The 18,723-nt window shown below is 37.5% G+C and overlaps 4 protein-coding genes across 7 annotated transcripts in view; 2 read left to right on the top strand and 2 right to left on the bottom strand.

The window, feature by feature from the left end:
- Positions 1 to 12,281, top strand: part of LOC105684551 (neo-calmodulin) — a 67,263-nt gene extending 54,982 nt beyond the window's left edge. For all 3 annotated transcript variants that reach the window (XM_048649885.1, XM_020851583.2, XM_048649884.1), the window contains 3 exons: positions 9,005 to 9,095; positions 10,309 to 10,365; positions 11,867 to 12,281. In XM_048649885.1, the coding sequence (XP_048505842.1) occupies positions 9,005 to 9,095; positions 10,309 to 10,365; positions 11,867 to 11,949 (231 nt within the window). In that variant the 3' untranslated portion in view covers positions 11,950 to 12,281. The remainder of the gene's footprint in view (positions 1 to 9,004; positions 9,096 to 10,308; positions 10,366 to 11,866) is intronic.
- A 1,065-nt stretch (positions 12,282 to 13,346) lies between these two features.
- LOC105684609 (serine/threonine-protein phosphatase PGAM5, mitochondrial) lies at positions 13,347 to 15,433 on the bottom strand. Of its 2 annotated transcripts, none has more exons than XM_012398085.3 (5): positions 15,062 to 15,433; positions 14,796 to 14,974; positions 14,504 to 14,718; positions 14,218 to 14,348; positions 13,347 to 14,122 (listed from the first exon to the last, which is right to left on the bottom strand). In XM_012398085.3, the coding sequence occupies exons 1-5, from the start codon at positions 15,229 to 15,231 to the stop codon at positions 13,972 to 13,974; spliced, it is 846 nt and encodes a 281-aa protein (XP_012253508.1). In that variant the 5' UTR covers positions 15,232 to 15,433; the 3' UTR covers positions 13,347 to 13,971. The 2 variants fall into 2 exon arrangements, with proteins under 2 accessions (XP_012253508.1, XP_012253507.1); XM_012398084.3 differs by having other exon boundaries at positions 14,218 to 14,351; positions 15,062 to 15,432.
- A 131-nt stretch (positions 15,434 to 15,564) lies between these two features.
- LOC105684610 (dnaJ homolog subfamily B member 9-like) lies at positions 15,565 to 17,388 on the top strand. The gene is made up of 2 exons (XM_012398087.3): positions 15,565 to 16,648; positions 17,243 to 17,388. The coding sequence occupies exon 1, from the start codon at positions 15,885 to 15,887 to the stop codon at positions 16,527 to 16,529; it is 645 nt and encodes a 214-aa protein (XP_012253510.2). The 5' UTR covers positions 15,565 to 15,884; the 3' UTR covers positions 16,530 to 16,648; positions 17,243 to 17,388.
- Positions 16,672 to 18,667, bottom strand: LOC105684611 (vacuolar protein sorting-associated protein 37B). The gene is made up of 5 exons (XM_020851584.2): positions 18,368 to 18,667; positions 18,128 to 18,299; positions 17,970 to 18,052; positions 17,360 to 17,634; positions 16,672 to 17,217 (listed from the first exon to the last, which is right to left on the bottom strand). The coding sequence occupies exons 1-4, from the start codon at positions 18,491 to 18,493 to the stop codon at positions 17,371 to 17,373; spliced, it is 645 nt and encodes a 214-aa protein (XP_020707243.1). The 5' UTR covers positions 18,494 to 18,667; the 3' UTR covers positions 16,672 to 17,217; positions 17,360 to 17,370.
- Between the last annotated feature and the right edge of the window lie 56 nt (positions 18,668 to 18,723).

The following is an 18,723-nucleotide window of genomic DNA, read 5'->3' as shown; positions in this document are numbered from 1 at the left end:
TGTACAGGGTACTCCCGAGGGAGCAGTGTACGGGATATTTTGATCATTGTTCGAGTGCTTTGTTTCGTTATATTGTTCCCTGAAATTATTACTCTTTCGCGAGCGCTTCAATGCCGTTGCAATTCGAACCATCTCCGGGTGCTTCTCTGTTTTTTTTTTTTTTTTGCTGACTCTCCAGATAGAATACTAATTCACTTCGAAGTAAGGGAAAACGTAACATTGATTCATGAAATGATCAGTTTTCCACGATTGTCGGGATGAACATTCGCCCCTTCCCTAGGAAATAATGACTCGTCGAATACCTGGCAAAAGCTACGGGAGAGTCACATTTTTTCCCCGTAGAAAGTGTATCGCGAAAGCAGAAGAAGGTAGGAAATGTCCAACTTTTCTAAAGTATAAAATTTCTGGAATTAGTTTACTAAAATTCTTTTCCAAATAGGTGAGAATTTTCTAACCAAAAGAATGCTCTTATGGCTCACAGATTTGCATCTTACCAGACTTGAAGACTTGAATATATCTTTCTTGGTAATCTACAACTCCGTTCAAAGTATTTTCTTCGCGAACACGAGTAACTTTCTTTCTTCAAGCCAAATCCAGCTAAGAACACGTTTTTCATTTGGTTTTTCTTGAAAACTCTATTCCCTTATCTGTTTTCGTATCTGGATTGTATCAGCTTGAAAAGCCTCGCTGAAATTCCAGACGCCAAATGACAGCGCGAAAAAAAAAAGGATAAAAAAAAAATCCTTTGGAAAAGTCCGGATATCGAAAATCCTCAAATCCTTAGATAAAATCTGGACCGTGCGGTTGACAGATCGGAAAATGAAATATTCGACTTTTCGAAATATCTCCAATAAAAAGCTCATCAGGTTATGGAATTCCGCTACAGATTACCGCTACGAATTCTTTCCTGCCCTAGGATATCGAAAAACGGCGCTTTCCAATGGCCAGCTTTGCGGTACAAAATTTATATTCGCTAACTTGTTTTACTGGTTATATCTATTCCGGCGTCACCGGTGTAGCTATACATAATACAATAACTTTTGTTATTGCGTTGACTCCGCAGAATATTTTCGTCCGTTTATGGAAATCAAAAGTCGTCGGTGGATCCACGTTAACGCGGTTCGAGTTCTTTCAAAAGTTCTCTGAATTATTTTCATTTATTTTTTGTTTGTAAAAAAGGAGCAAATTTAGAAAAACAAAAAAAAACAAAAAAAACGGAATCTGTGGAAGACCCCTCGAGGCGTCTGAAATTACGGCTACGCTTCTTATTCAATCAAAAATGTTTAAGTCACTACCACGGACAATCTCGTTGGGCTCCGCAGCACAATCAGATTCGAAACTTCGAGAGAAAACAAAGCGCTGCTTTTATATTCAACTGGGAAAGTAATTATTGAATTAACTGCCGATCATCAACTCAACAGAATTTATTTATACGGACCTCTGTACTTACCCCTTTAATTCAACTGAAATCATCAACGATCTCATTTTATAATTACAATAAAAAGTTATTATATAAAAAAAAAAAAAAAACAATATTCGATTTTGTTGCGACGCAGCGATACAGCTTTTTACACGTCTACTGTACGTTCCTCCGATTATTTGCTCGTGGAAAACTTTCGCGATACCATAGATGCGATGCGATCCGACCGAAGATATGAGTTATAAAGATACGGAAGTAAACCCCGTGCTCGCGGATGCTTAACATCGTGTAATTTATCTGCATGGAACGATGGAAACAAAGGTATAACCGCTACAAGGTGGGAGCAGTCGGTAGTCATTAGAGCGCATTGTGTCACGGCAGTTTGACATTTTCACTCCCCTTTACCCATACCCATTGCAGACCCAACCCCCGCGAAGCCTAAGGGAGCTTTCGAATAAGCGTTAACAACTCAAGACTATGCACTACAGATTTTCAGAAGGTTTATATCCCATCGTGAAAACGGATTTCGAAAATACTCACATCGTAATATTGTGGCATATTCTTAACTTTTTCTAACTGCATTTCTCTTATTCGGACAAACTGTGGTCAAGTGAAAAAAAACAAACTTTTTGGACAAAGCATTCTCATTTTTGTTGTAAAAAAATGAAACTCGTTGACCCATTATCGAAACTTACGGAATTATAAACGGTTCTAATTACCATATGGTCAATGATATCATTTTTTTTTTTTTCAAATATTATTCGCTTCATTATTCAAAACTGAATAGAATGTTACGAAGAATATTATCTCAAGGCGGTGAAAAGTTTCAGTCGTGGATAAGGTAAACCTCAAAGGGTGCTCATTAATTCTTGGTAGGTAAAAAGAGGAAAAAGAAAGAAGAAGAAGCTGAAAACCAAGGTGATAATAAATAAGAGATCTCTTTAGATAAGAGGCAAAACTCGTGCTGCTGGTTAAACAATTTGAGTAAGAAAACTTTGCCCCATTAGTTTTATGTGTCTATAACGTGTGTATATTTACATACTATTCTGCAGTGTACATATAAAATACAGGTATCTTCGGTGCGAAAAGTTTTCCAAAGTACGCGTGTATGTAGTCTGCGTATTCCTCAGCAAATGTGCGCACCTGGGAAAAAGAGTTAATTCGTCCGTTCGAACAGATGTGGGTAAGCCGCGATACAGATGGGACAGAAAATTGGAATGAGAATAAATGTACGTAAATTGTTTGAAACCAAACCCCTTTAACGGCAGAGAAATGTGAAAGATTTACGATGCTTAAACTATATATATATGTATAGATTAAAATAACTCCGGGTATATGGTACGCCAACCTAGATGCAGACGATAGTACGAAGTCGGCGTATTGATATATCGAAAAGTTGACTAAGTCATTGGGTTGCGAAAAAGGCAATACGCTCAAAGTACATACTAACAACGGTCGTAAAGAGCTTGTGCACCGTGTGGATAAATCGATACGAGGAACAATCGGCCGGGAATACGTTGGAAAATAAATAGGGAAAAGTGGAAAAAGTTGGTATTGTATATCTGTGTACTGCGAGTCGAATAGAAACAGGCCATTTGTAACTTCAAAGAATAATCGTCGGATAGATAACGATAGACGGAAAGAGGACGCACCGCGCGTCGACGAAGCAAAAAGTGGCGATTTTGTAGAAATTTATTTCTACCAATATTCAAATCTTTATTTTCTATTTTTCACTTCATTCTGTTTCTCAATCAAGAACGAACACCCGAAACCCAGCAACGTTACCGGAGGTCCCTTCGTCCGCATGTGTTTCCGTATATACAGAAAAAAAAAGAAAGAAAGAAAAGAAAAATGGGGTGGTGAGATGGTATTATGAGAAATGCACGGAGGTTCGTGCCTCACAAATACGAAGAATGTCGCGATAAAGCGATCACGCGTGAAATGAGCCCGAGTAACGAGCTAATAGCTCGACGTTCAACGGAGGGAAATCGAATAGAGTGATCGGGAGTCAATTCTAGTAGCGTTCAACTCAGAGCTGAAAACCGGAAACGGATAAAAGATTGTGCCGGATTTTCAAAAGTCTTCCTCCGGTACAGCGTTCTCATTATTTGCGCCTCGTTCGCCTTTCGTTCGTCGATGATCGATTGTGGATTTGAAAATTGCCGATCAGCAGTGCCTCGTCGTCTATGCTTGCGACCGGTGTCTTTATCTGAAAATAAAGCCGCTCGCCTTTTTTTCCTCTTCCTTTTTTATTGCGTCTATTTTTACTCCCGCTTCCTACCCTGCAATTAATCGACGCCGTGATTGGATATTCATAATCAAACGTGGATGCACGTCGAATTCGTGATTCGTGCAGTCCTCGATTTTTCCCTTCTGTCGTCGCGACGTTTCCTAGAAAATGTCGCCTCCCTGGCTAGCTGCAATATTCCGTCGGAGGGATATTATCCGCGACTTATTGTAGTTAAGAAGTCGATATTTTAATCTCCGTGACCTCGTGCTGCAGTTTAGTCGTGCCGTGACTCACTGCCGCCAGCAGATTGTCGAGCGTATGCACGTTCCGTTGTTGAAAATGGAAGTGAAAAATTTTTCATTTTTCATTTTTTTTCTTCTTTTGATTTCTCTCGTTTTTTCCATTTTATTTCGAACGTCCAACCCCGTTTGTTGAGCGGAAGTGACGGTGCCGGATTTCTTATTTTTCGAGCTAGCGAATATATTGAGAAAATATAACATCTTTTTGACTGGATACCTCATGGACGAGGAGATTGAAACAATGAATAAAACCGTTCTTTGTCCATTTAATGAACACGAGAATCCATCGGGTGTTTGCGAAAAGTTTTCAGCGGCGTATCTACGGGTACAGGACGCCGAAAATTTCGCGTACTTATCAAATTATTATTAAATTAGGTAACGAGCTCAACATGCAGCTAGTGCCGTGTTCCGAGTTTTTCTTTTCCGTACATTTCGAGCTTTTTTTTTTTTCTTGGTATCAATCCCCTAGGGCATCAATTACAATGAATCAAATTACCGGGGTATAAAATTCGCAAAACTTTGTGTACCTGCCCGCACAATATGAGTTGATGCTCGCCACAGAAAATTAATGCACATGATGTATGTTATGTACCTTAATTTCAACACGGGCCAGCTGACGAGCCCACCGTGTGCGAGTTCTGTGGAAATTTTTTCATTCTGACGAATAAAGCGCACCAACAAATTTTTGTTTTCAAAACGATTGATTTCCTCAAGCTCGGTAGATATGATGTCGACGGTATATAAGATTCGATAACTTCGACGATTGAGATAACGAGTGTAAAACATTTTCTCTACGTTTGAACGTGCGAGCGGTTTAGCAAACCCGATCTATAAATCGTGCAGATGGTCTGCAGTATTTCGTCTGAATAGAAGAGGTGTAGCGTTGGGTGAGCATTTAGCACATGTCTCGGTGCAGGGCGTTGATTTTGAATTTACCGACTTCATTGTTCGAACCACCCTGGCAAACGTTCTCCATTTCTATCTCTCCAACCGCAAATCCGCCTGCGTTCAGTTCGACGAAATCTTCGATACGGTTGAACCAATTCATCGGCAGCTTGGTCGAGCACTTCAGCAATTACCGAAGACTCTCCACTCCGGAACGTTAACAAATATCGGAATTAATTACAAGAATCAATATATCTACGGGCATTCATCGATACAAATATACTCTCAAACATTTATTTTAACTGCAAATAACATGAATTACTAACAACTCGGCGAAATGTGGGCGAAAATTAAATTATTCCGCGAGATATCTACGAGCATAACGTTATATCTGTTAGTACGCACAGAATTTTGGACAATGGCGTTATTATTGGTCTATGATATCATATTTTATGCAGGTTGATTACGAGCAGGGTAGCAAACGTCACTTGTGAAAACCTCGGCTACCGATTTATGTATAGGTAATTTTCTTCATTGTTTTTTGTGCGCCGCGATCGATTTGCAGGAAGAAAATTTCCACGAGTTTAACGCCCCCGGAAGGTTAAAAGTTTTCGGGCAGAAGCGCACTTTCGACCCTGCAGGGTTCCCGCAGATCGAAAATCCACTTTGATCGTTAATTGAACGTATTCAACTTTAAGATTGGAGGGAACGAGAAGGGGAAGATTTAAACGCGAGTTTAGAGCGTGTATTTGATCGTGGGATTAAATCGCTGTTAAAGGTTCTCCATATATCGATTTCCTAAGGGATGAAAATCTGCTGAAATTTTTGGTGGGGTTTCGTCGCGGTATGGCATTATTGAAGTGCCTGTATTATTTACGTATATAGCGGGGTTGGCACGATATCGTGTGAAATTAGGTTGTATTAATTCCGATCACGTTTTGGCCAGTTCCGATTAATTGAAAATCGGGTTAATTCAATTTCCGTTCACATACCAACACCTATACACGCATACCGCAGCAGGGTTCAACAATCTCCAACACCCTGACCTCGTTCCCCCGAATTTTACGTATCTTAAAACCAGTAAGCGCGACGTAATTATCGGCGAATATACCACACGTGCAATTGATTCGAGTTGACAATTTCAGTAACTTCCCAATTCCCTGAGGCGGCATTTAATTCAGATCACCTCTGGATATATCTACGACTCTTGAATCGGAAATTTACAATTTTCACTTTCACGCAATCGCCCAAAAGTTTACGGATCGAACAAAGATTTTCAAAAATGGCTCGAAGGTCTGAAAAAAAATATTTTTTCCATCGGTCTCAACGAACGATTCCCAATATTAATATAATTTTTTTTTCTTTCAATTCTCGTGCGACCTTTAAAAATTTTACGATCACGGGCGTAGTTTTTTTTAGGGACACTCAAATCCTACAGGCGGTAAAGTTTTGGGATCAGACTGAAAATAGGAAATTTGAGGCGTAAAAAAACAAATTGCCATCCTCAGGATACGATATTCTCATAGCATAAAATAACGAATCGAATACGAAGGGCAAAAGAGTTGGGATTATCTTGTTTTTATAATCTGATTGCAAATACGGTGGGGGAATTCTATGTGTGCAGAAAATGCATTCTCGCTACGATAGATTATTTTTCCCACGTAAAATGTAAAATAGTAATCGATGTGTACCAGGCTGATGAATTGGACGAGAATTCTCCACTGCTACTTCCTACATTTATACGTTATTACGTGTAGGACGAATAGTTTACTTCATACACTGCACGTATGGATACGGTCCTCTGTAATACCAAAAACTTATAACCAAGCGAATTTGAATTCAGCCGTATAACGTCTTCCGCTGTACGTTTCGTACCACATGTAGTATAAATCCCATTCAGCATCGTAGCGAACTCTCCCCTGTTACAGAAAATATCACATGTTGTTATTTGCTATAGAGTACAGTACGCTGTAAGAAGAGAGTTTTTTCCACCCTTAAGACACAGCGAAAGTATCGTTCAGGGCTGAAGATAAAAGCTGTTCTCGAAAGAACGTACATGAGAGCGGCTAATAATACCGTGTCCTTGAACGGATCTAAAGCTTGGTCTTTTTATATGCATTGCTGGAAAACGTGCTAGCATACAAATGAACACTTTCATAAGTCCGAAAAAAAGGCGAATTTCAAAATTCAAAACCCGTCGATCGATAATTCGAAGCAGATAGCAACTCCTCGATTAAGTACGTGAAAAATAAAAGAAGTTGCAGTAAAAAAGTATACCATAATTGTCACCCAAAACTCATTATTATGCAGCTGTGCGCGGGTTAATCATATTTACCCCCATGAAATTACGTGATAGACTGAAAATTATGCGGAGAAGTAAGAGGACTCCGGGATCCCCGTGATGTACCGTTTCACATTTCCTAATTATTTTAGCAAGTTTCGAACACGTTTCATTGTCAGCTAAGAATCTCTCCGCACCAGCGGCAGTGACACCACCAATAGAGCACAACCCCCGTGCGTTTGAACTTCCTCAAAGTAGATTATACCTAGAAAAAAATGTACGTAACAGTTGAACATCGAAGGCGAGACCAAAGATGATCCCACGAAAATTTCGAATAATTTGGGGCTTCCTTTTTTATGACGTTATTCAATTAAGAAATTTGTAAAAATATGGTTCAATACTTTTCTCATCTAGTGCCTGGGTGTTTAACGAATTAACAAATCAAATAGCGGAGGTTAAGGATATGTACAGTATAGGGGGTATTTACGACCCTCGAAATTTGCAGTAAACCTACAGGCAGCCGTTCTACACAAATAACTAGGACTGTTTGGTTGATAGCCCGAATTTCGTGCGGATATTATTCATGTGGAGACAAACTGCTTCCGATGTAATGTTTACTGATTATCTACGCCGGTAGCTTGATAAGCTTAAGTTTGTTGAAGTTTAAGCTTCCCTTCTTCTCTTCGATACACCAGCTGAGCCTCTATGCGTAAATCTGCAGTTATACCTTCAGCATAGTTTACCTATGGTATGTATCTACATAAACGAGTTATAGCGATAGAAATACTCGTGGCTCGTAACTTCCGATCTACTTTCCGCGAGCTAAACGTACCGTAGGATACAGATATAAGCAGACTTATAGGTATGGGCGTGCAGGTATACGATGGTTGTTGTCTGTGATCTAGAATTCCAGTCGCGTACCTCGTATTTGTCAAAGTTTATAATTCGCAGCGTTCCTATCTGCAAGCGAGATCCTCTGCTTCGTTAACATAGCTGCGCGGAAACTGCAGATACAGAATGGAAGAGAACCAGAAACAGAGAAAAAGGGAGAGAGAGAAAGAGAGAACGTCGCTGCACCAAATTAGGAGTCCGGACTATTTAAATTAGAAGTGCATCGATATTCATAGCGAGTTCAATTACCACGGAATCCACCTTTTGACTAAGTATAATTTCAATACTCAGTTTGACGAACGATTTTTTTGAAAAAGTTTCGATTGGATTTCATTCATATCACAAAGTTTGATGTGAATTTCTATATTTTTTTTTTCTTATCGATTTATTAAATGTAAAGTGGAATAAAATAAAATGTATACATAAACGTGATCGAAGAGGAAGATGAGGGGAAAAATTCCGCGACAAGACGATTTCCATGAAATTCATCAGTAAACTGATATTACGATATAAATTATATGCGCCACGAGAGAAGATTTACTCGACAAGCGCGAGCTTAAGCTTTTGAAAATCGTATATCTGTTCGAGGGAATATACCTTGGAGAGATGCAGGATTACGTCACAGCTGAATGTTCGAATCGTTCGAGATGATCAAAAAGGATTCAACTGGATTTTCTACCGACAAAAGTACTCGAGATTCATCTAAAGTGTGAAACCAGCCACAGCTTTACTCTACAAAGTCCCCATCTTTTGATCCTACTCCTATCCGTTCACAGTACTTAAAATATTGCGCATACGTATGTATATAGTCTGAAGGGTATGCTCGTTCTCCGTTCAAATGTGGGATGAATATTACAAAGATAGATAACGTCAAAGCTAGCTTGACGATTTTTTTGTTCTTTTCAACATAAACGGGCAATAAAGAGTTTAAGTTTCCGAGTAATCGTTAAATTACTCTCCCCAAAACTCAAATTACTATCCTTATCCTTTTGTTCCAGGTATTCGACAAGCACAACCGAGGCTACATAACAGCGTCAGATCTCAGGGCTGTTCTCCAGTGCCTAGGTGAAGATTTATCTGAAGAAGAAAGTGAGTGTCATTTATATGATCGATTTTTCAAACTTCTGAAATTTACGACCACTCTGAAAATAAAGCTTCCCATCTATATCATTTATTCATATGGGCATCTTTACGATGGAGAAAAAATATAAATTTAATTCAATTAAACAACGGTCGATTTTATAACACTCCGAGGCAGAGCGGTATCAATACTGAGGTGATCGATCAATAAATCGTAACATATTATGGATTGCCGTATGAAGGTTAACACTATCCGTGCTGTACTATAAAAGTAATTGAGTAATTATCCGATAAAATCACCAGAGCATTGAAACTCGGCGAGATAGTTTTGTAAAATAAAAATTCTATAAATCAACCGTCATAAATGTAAATTGATAATGTTCAGAGGATTGTTGTTAATATAATGAATATTTGAGACCCTTGAGCTTATGCGCCTGGCTTTTACGGTGTCTGCACCGCGTTCGGCGGGCAAATCGTCGGAATATGATGACAAGAAATGTCATCATCGGGTTGTGTTCGTAGAAATATTTCTCTCCTGTATGACAGATGGGATATTGGGGAATTTTATTTCGTTCATATTCTGACTGAATAACCTCGTTTATTTCATTTCATATTTTCATATCTGTATGGGTAAATTTTTTTTCAATAAATAGTCAATATAAGCTGCAGGAAAACTTTTCCGCGGTATACCTTCGGTGGAATATACGTGCTCACTGAAAATTCTAGTTCCTAATTTTATAAATAAAAATAACAATGGAATTCTTTCATCTTTATCAAGTTCATCCCTGCAAGTTTGAGGGACGCGCCCCGAATACACACCAGCCGTGTATGAAATCCATCTCAAATATTACGTACTAAAGCGACGTGGCGATGGTCACTTTTTATCGCTCCATCATGCCTTTCAACTTTTTGCCATGCGAGCATAAACGGATACCTTTATACCTTCGTTGCACGGTGAACACGATTGACTTTTTTCTATCGTTTATGTTAGTGTTATTATACCCGGCAGCCCCTCTATATTTGAACTACCGTAATTTCCTTCTTTTTTTCCATTTATGTATTTTTATGTGCCCTGCAGAAATCATACAGATCGGAAGTATGTGATCGCTGGTACATGGACGATCATATATTTTAGGATTATGATGTTAAAAAATAATATTAGTGATCATAATATCATAATAACTCGGCATGATTATGATGATAATTAATAATGCTGTTTCAGTTGAGGACATGATCAAGGAAGTGGACGTCGACGGAGATGGTCGTATCGACTTTTATGGTAAACGTTTACCGTTGTTTCTTCTTTTTTTATCCATTGCAGCACTTCGAATAGCACAGAGTACAGTATGAACCGATAAAGAGAACCGCAAAATCGCGTTTCTGCCGAACGATATAGACCCCACTAACGTGAACACATTTTAGCTATGCAGGCCCGCATAATTGATGGATGCATATATATTTATAAAGATCTATTACGTGCGTTGGTGTATCAAAGGAAACGTATGCATCCTCAAGGGGATAAAAAAAAGATCGTGCAACGAACCAGTGGGAAAAAATGAGATTGTTATAAACTAGATAAAATACGACTATTACACAATTGCGGTATGTTGCATTTTGCCGAAAGGTGACCACGCAATCACTTACAGAAGTCACGTATACATATACCAGCTACATTATACTCACCACGGTACAGAAAGTTTAGCTGCGGTATAGTTTAGCATAGTTGTGACTATGTACGTACATACATACAGATGCAGATATCTGGGTACATCACTTGTGCCTGTTCCGTTGCTATTTCCATGAAATTCTCGATAGAGATCACGTAATTTATCTGAACATTCGCTGCAGAAATTGAAACTAAGGCCCACAGCAGATGTTCCCTATACATACATAGAAAATTATAGTTGTCTCGAAACTGAACGTAGTTTGACGGACGCGAGCAAGAACATTTTGTTCAAAATTTAAGTGACCTTCCCTGAAATTGAACTCTCGAACAAAGTGAATTAGTGAATGAATTCAGCTGTTGTCATCTGTTCGTCCTCGGTTTTATATTTATAGGGTATATAGGGTCTAATTTCTGCATTCGAAATAAGCTTAGCGAATGTATAGTTTCAACAAGGCCCGCACCTCAAGCTACAAAATAATGAACCCGAAAAAAGAATATCAACGAGTCCATGAATTTCATTGAAAATTTGTCCATTTCAAGAGGGATCGAAATTTGTCAGGATATGCCCATTGGTTCATAGATTATTTTTCAACTACATGTTTTCGCTGAAGTCCCAGTTGCGTGTTTCCGGACATGTTTTACACGGAGCGATTGCGGATTTCCCTAAGGTCTCGTGACTCTCAATTCTTTTCCATGGTTGCGACGCATACGCGGGCTCGATCACGATGTGTTCGTATCACGCAGGACTAGAGGAAAAAAAAGGTCATCGGGATCGGATGAAGACCCGCACGTTTGCTTTTTACGATCTTCTCTTAAACCCTCTCCCTGCATAAACGAATCGACCCCCGATTCTTATTACCCTTGTAAGACTGATGGATCACTTTTTACGTGTCAATTTTCTACGCGAAATTTCCCTGCTTGCTTTTCTTAGAGCCTGGGATAAATCCGAGTATTTGCCAATTTCGACGAAAGGATGAAGGTTTTTTATGAACCTTAAATATTGAATCTCTTTTCTGCAAGGATCTGAGTTATTCTGTCGTAGCTTCTTCAATGAAGAATATGTGACATGTTTTGAGTAAACTATTTTGTAACTCGGTTTTCGTTTGTATTCTAGAATTTGTACATGCGCTTGGGGAGCCGGGGATAGATGAGGACGAAGAGGACGAGGAAGACGAACCGCAGTCCCCAGCGGACTAAATTCTACCGTTTATCTACCGCTTCCATCTTCTTAGATAGAATAATTTAATACGTGCCGTCGATAAAGAACATATTCTTGTACGATACTGTGCTCTAGGAGGTTGCGATATTCAATCTTCGCTAATAATAATGCGATGGCGCGGAGAAGATAGAAAATAGAAGAAATCCAGTCGACCATTTCTTCTTCAATGCACTTTCGTATTTACCGAAAGTATTTCAATACGCTACAAAATACATAGGGGCCAAGAGGGCAATGGGCTTGGTTTCATCTCACTATGTAACAACGAGATATTGTACGCCTATATTATAATAATAAATATCTTTTAAAATTATTTTAACTTCTCGCGACTGCGTCGACGATGAATAATAATTTATTCTACGTGATGTCGCTTTTTAAACTATAAGGCAAAGAAAAGTCAAGCAACTTGTACGTGTTCCTATATCGTAAGTTGAGTTTTTGCGCCCCTGAGAGGCATATCTACAACTTTACGACGGCAAAAGTCTTATTTTCGAAGGCCAGTCGATTAGTTTTTAAGATTTTTAAATTGTTTTAAATTTAACATCTCATTGTCAGGTTGAAAAACGTGCGTCGCAGGAGTAGTTCACAGAGCGTCGGCTCGTCGGACCAGCTTTGTAAACATCTCATTAACAGACATTATTTTGACAAGTCTCATGTTATTGATGTTCTTGAACAGCACAATTTTTTTTCTTTTAGATTTTTACATCATCAAAATACTAATGACTGGTATTTGAAGTTTAAAAATACTTTTTGCAAGCAATTAAACAATTTGAAAAGTCAAACATATCCTATCCTATCTCGTCTACGTAAATTTAAAATTCTAATGATAAATAAAATTCTAACCCGGGCAATGTGAGCATAATAATGCACTGGAGAAGCGATATTGTATATTCTAATGTTAAAGAAAAATCTTGTGAATATAAAACATTTAATGATTTGGATAATACTAATTAAAATTCACATTTCTATATTAAACTTATTACACCTTTGTGGAATGTCGTTTTTCATGCTTATTCAAAAGCCAACATACATTCCTATAACATTGTTGACATTACGCGTAATAATTGAGTGAAAAATAAATCAATCATCATACATACCTACTATTGAACATTTTTCAGATTATATTCGTCTATATTGCTAAATACTTTTACTAAGTCTCGTACCTTGAATATCTAACGCTAACCATACTAATTAATAATGATAAACTACAAGCTGTTTCAACTATTTTGAAAATCTAATAAATCGATCACAAAACGTTTATCTGATATTAGCAATTTTTCGATCTTCGACTCCATCGCTTACTTCCCCCCGGCTTGTCCACCAAATTGTCGAGAGTTATTTGAACGAAAATTCAAGACTAGGTAAATAAAGGCTGATGTATTCAGTATAGACGACTGTTTAGTCGACACAATCTATTTTTTAATCAAAATTTACAAACATGATTAACATTAAACATGAAAGTTTCAAACATTGCTGTCTATTGAAAATCACAACAAAGATAAGTATTTACATGATACCCTCATAATGCGATTATTGTGTTATGTATGTGTGTATAATTAGTGCGATAAAAATCAAGAATTTGTAATTAATTTACAGTGCAATAATTTCTTTTCAACTATATTGAATACAATACTTCATCGTCAGGTTATTAACTTAGTTATTGGGATTCTGATATACGGTGTACAACCAATTGTGTTATGTTGAGGAATAATACAATAGCAGATTTTTCTAATACAAATAAACAGCAGACAAAACATTCATCATTGCGCTAGAATTGACCAACATCATTTTCAAAAACGATAGAATATATTTGTTCTACCTGCATGTATGTGTGAAATTTATGCTATAATACATATGAGACTAATACATGTAAAACATAATATTATGATAATACCAACTGCCGCCACATTCATTAGAATAACCTGTAATTTGAAATTAAAAACTGTGCAGAAGCAAGCACTGAAAAAATTTACGTCATCGGGTGTAAAGGCAATGGAACTAATTTAGTGAGCAGTAATGTTTTGCGGCAACATGTGCCCAGTATCGCCAAGACAACGTAGCGTAACTCTGCCGCTGGGGAATATACTGATCCAAGTAATACTAGCGTGACTAAGTGATATCCGTAACCAAGCTTCTGGTGGGAATTGCATTGCTCTGTAAATTACAAAAATTTAATTAATTTTCTATAGTGATTGAACCTTAATCGATGATTGACCTGCTGATATAAAAATGAAAATATGCGTTTTCACCTGCAGACGAAGTATCTTATTACATTCGCATGGCACACAAGAAGAGTGTATGAATTTTCAGTCTGACTAGGATCTGCTCGGTGGAAGTATCTCCTAAATGCTGCTTCTATTCTTGGCCCATCTTGGAAAAACTGCTGCAGCAAATAAGTTATGAAATAAACTTCACAATTAAACAAACTGATCTCAAACAAGAAATTTTAATTCAACTGTTGATTCATTTGATAATAATCGAAAGAAATGATTGGGAAAAGTAAATTTAGATAAGAAAATGATACCTCAAACTTACATATTTCTCGGGTTTCCAATGCCCTACAGGTGGTTCAGGTGGAATAGGTGCTCCCTCTTCTAAAAGGCTATCATCCGTGGTGGGGACATTTGGAAAGTTTTTTTCTATAATTTTCGAAGTTTCCTGTGCTCGACTCATGGTCGATCTTACAATCAATGAATATGGATGGCCCAATTCACTTAAACGTGCTCCAGTTGATTCTGCTTGCTTTCTTCCTAAAAAGATCAATGAGATGATGAAAAGGAAGTATTAAAATTATAATGATTTACACAGGTTAAAACTTATTATTCACCTAAGTCAGTAAGAATTCTTTCAGAGTCAGACTTTCCGTTAGTCTCATATTGTCCATGACGTATGAGAAACAAGTGTCGAACAGCGCTAACTTTCTTGGAGGCTAGTTCTTCGTTGAATCTATTTTCATCTTTCTCGTTACTTACTTTTACAGGCTTTACCAAACTCTTGGGATCTCGTCTAGAAAACAAATTATGCTTATGAAGCGAGGTATTCTATATAAAGTATCAGATATTGACATTGATAAATACTATGATCGGTCCTAACCTATCCCAATTGTGCTCCCATTGTACTGATGGAGTATAGTTGGTAGTCCAGGAATTAAGCACATGGAGGGATTCGCCACCACCGTAGACATTATAATAAAGAAGTACAGCTCCGCCGACAGCACCAATTCCGGAGATTGCATATTTTTGAAATTTTGTTAAGCCCGGCATTTTACAATGGTGAAATGCTACATCTATACGTTGACTAGAGATTTTCAGGCAACAATCTTGTATATCTTCTACTCAGTTTGACGGATATGGAGACACGCCAATGAGACACGCAGTCTTGTGAAAATCAAAAAAAATCTAGAGCAAATCTACTTGGTTGACACGACACAAAAAAGACAGCTCGGAAATTTTTTTTCACAGTGGAATTTTTTGGGAATAACCTTACTTGACCTTCCTAACAAATTTAAAATTCAAGAGCTAGCGTCATCTAGTGATTCGGAACGGCGGAATGGGTCACAAAAAGTGTTACAGCTGAGAATGAAGGTAGTGGTGTGACAATTGGTGTAACTACGACCAACTACTGCTCACAATGGTGTGACATTTGGTGACATTTGCTTGGTCCTAGGAGTGATCCTAGGTTATCAACTGTGATTTTATTTCCACGATTCACCTCGTGCGACCCTTACAACAGTAATTCTTATAACAGATTCGGTCTGCATAAGTTCGCTGAAGATCGTCATGTCTTGGACTAAAATATTGTGCCACCCTTCATTCAGTATAACTAAAAACTCATGAATAACACATACATAGAATTCCGAAACATAGCTAAATATTATATAATCGTTAGTCAACGAAAATCCTGAAAAATTGTAACAATGAATTGTCAGAGATTATATAGTTATCTGCTTATTGATGGAAAATTAAAATTCAGAACTTGTCTAATCCGATTCAAATCTCATTATGATTCATTGGGGTTAACTCCTAAAGCAACACAAAACGAAATAAAAACTGCATACTATGAATTGAGTAAGGTTTATCATCCTGATAAGAATGACAGTGAAAGTGCTAAGCACAAGTACCAAGGGATCACGGAAGCCTATGAAATTCTGGGTAATTACAACTCTCGAAAGATGTATGATCGTGGAATGAGACCCGGTACGAAGCACACAAGTAGTCAAACAACAGTGAAACAGAAAAAAGATGTTCAATCTCGCTTTTATCAGTCCAGATTGCATAGACATAAACTAGTTATGGAGGATGGTCGCACTCCAATCTATGACTTTGATGAGTGGACCAAGAACCATTACAGCAACTTATTCAGAAACACAAAAGAAATGAAAGATTGCTGGCAGACAGTACAAGATCGAACAAAATCTTACCATCATAAGGATTCGTGGTCGATATTTGCTATATTATTTACTGTCACTCTCACATTCAGCTCATTGTTGTTGTCTGAAATGCAGAGCAGTCTTGATCAGAATAATCTGGATTTAAAAAAGAAGACACCTGAACCAACTTGAACAACAAATGAGAACAATGTAGAAGTTTCTTGGATCTCTCTTGAAGTGCAGTAATATCAATTATCGAATTTGGGGATATATGGAATCAACGCCATTTATCCAAGCAATGCTTGTAGTAGGTAATGAATAATGTTTACTAATGTACAAATAAAAAATATTTTATTTAAATATTCGGCCCATTATTAACATCCTATTTGCAAAAACATGATCTTTAACGTTTTGAATTCAAGGGCAGCTATATTCATGTTGCTTGATTTGATATAAATTCACAATAATTGGTTATAATAATATACACTGAAATTTCCCATTGTGCATTTTAATTCGCGTTTGGTCAAGCTAAATGATCCAGCTCTTTGTTAGCTCTCATAGATATCTGATAGAAGTTTGCTGAAGAATATATGCAAGCCCTGCTGATTAACATAGAATGAAGAAAAAATTTTAGTAAATATAGTTGATACTAGTTAATATTAAATTAGTATCATTGGTGTATAAATGTATTTATAAGTAGACGCAACATTATTATGACACTCAAAAACTTTGTCTGTTGGATCCTAGCTTGGAGTTACCATCTACAGTATACTATGTGTAGACTTTCGAATATTTCGATAATGTCAAGCAACTCTATGCTCACCATGCGGCTTTTATTATGACTTCAGTAAGCCACAAGTTCATTCACCCATCTGAAACTCTGATAAAAAAAGAATATTATGTAGGCTTGGAGCTCGAAAAAAAACCCTCATATCCAAGTATTCACTGGGGGATTCAGGACGAGGAACTCCCCAAGGAACTTGGAATTGTTGGTGAAATTCATGACATCAAGGATAGTCTACCTGGTGCAAAATCAGTAATGCCGGAACATTGGTGGAACTGGCATAGGCATTCCTACTATCCCAGTAGGATATGGAACAGAATGTCCCATTCCTGGGAAGTTACTAGCAGTGGGATATCCCAAATTTCCAGATCCCACAGGTCGCGGGTTTGTCATCAACTCCTTCATTTTATCAACTTTGACCTTACGCAAATGCATTATTTTACGTCGTGATAAAAACTGTTCCAAGAATTCATCAACCTCCATCTCCTCGTTCAAAAAATTCTCCTTTATTTTCTGAAAATTCAAAGAAAATGATAACATATTATAAAGAGACAAACCATAAGTTGCATTGGTCCTTGCATTTGGACTATTTCCTAAACCTTCTGTATTCTTTCAATTATCGATGTAACGGTTAATAATTTTATCATAATAATTTTATCTTATTTTTGCTATATTGAATGAAAACCCAACTTCCCACATTTTGTAACCAAGAGATAAAAATAAATCCAGACCAAAGAACTTTCGTTTTTTCTCTAAAAAGTCATGCCACTTTTGAAGCTTTGATATTATTCAAAGACATAATGAACATCAAATGAACAATAATCCTAAGAATCTTGATGAGTAGTTACCTCTGATTCTTCCTCCATTTCTGCCGCAGATGTTTGAAGAAGAGCTAAGGCTGTGTCGATACTCATCGTACCTGATTGTTCTTCTGTAATAGTTTATTATCAGTGAGTATGAGTTGTTGTAATGAACAATGAAGGCAGACAGTGTTAATTAAACATACTTAACTGATTGAGTTTTTCCGTAACACTCGCACAGAGCTGACTCCCCTTCTCACTGAGCTCCTTTATCGCCTGTTTGCCTTCTTCAAGCTTTGGTTTATTGGAGAGATTAAATTCAGCCATAGATCTGTTACTTGCCAACAAGATCTCTTTTTCATTATCTTGATCCTTAAACTAAGAATTTGACGTGGAAAATGTGCTTTTATAATTATATCATGGAAATTCAAAGGCGCAAACCTAACCTGCTTGACATCTTTGACGATCTCCTCAAATTTTGCGTCGTCGTGTAAAAGTTCTTTCAGCTCGTCATTGTTTAAATGCGATAGTAATCCCAATGCTGCTACGATATCAGGTTCTTGAGTACACATTTTCACAATATTTATTTCAAAAATTCAAGCGCTTTGTCGCACGAGTTAATTAAAATTTAAATCGACACAGTGATCCTCACACAACCCACAGGCAACTGACAATGACGCGTGTGCATGAACAGCTGACATCAGTGATGAATGATCAAAAGTTGTGACAGCGATTGCCTATGAGTCAGGACATATGGGACATACCTCTACTTCAGTGGTCAGAACCTGAAATTGACTTTTTT

The sequence above is a fragment of the Athalia rosae genome, chromosome 2, assembly GCF_917208135.1.
Source record: "Athalia rosae chromosome 2, iyAthRosa1.1, whole genome shotgun sequence".
Lineage (NCBI taxonomy): Eukaryota > Metazoa > Arthropoda > Insecta > Hymenoptera > Athaliidae > Athalia > Athalia rosae.
Note: the sequence above shows the minus strand (reverse complement) of the source record. Positions and strands in the feature narration are given on the sequence as shown.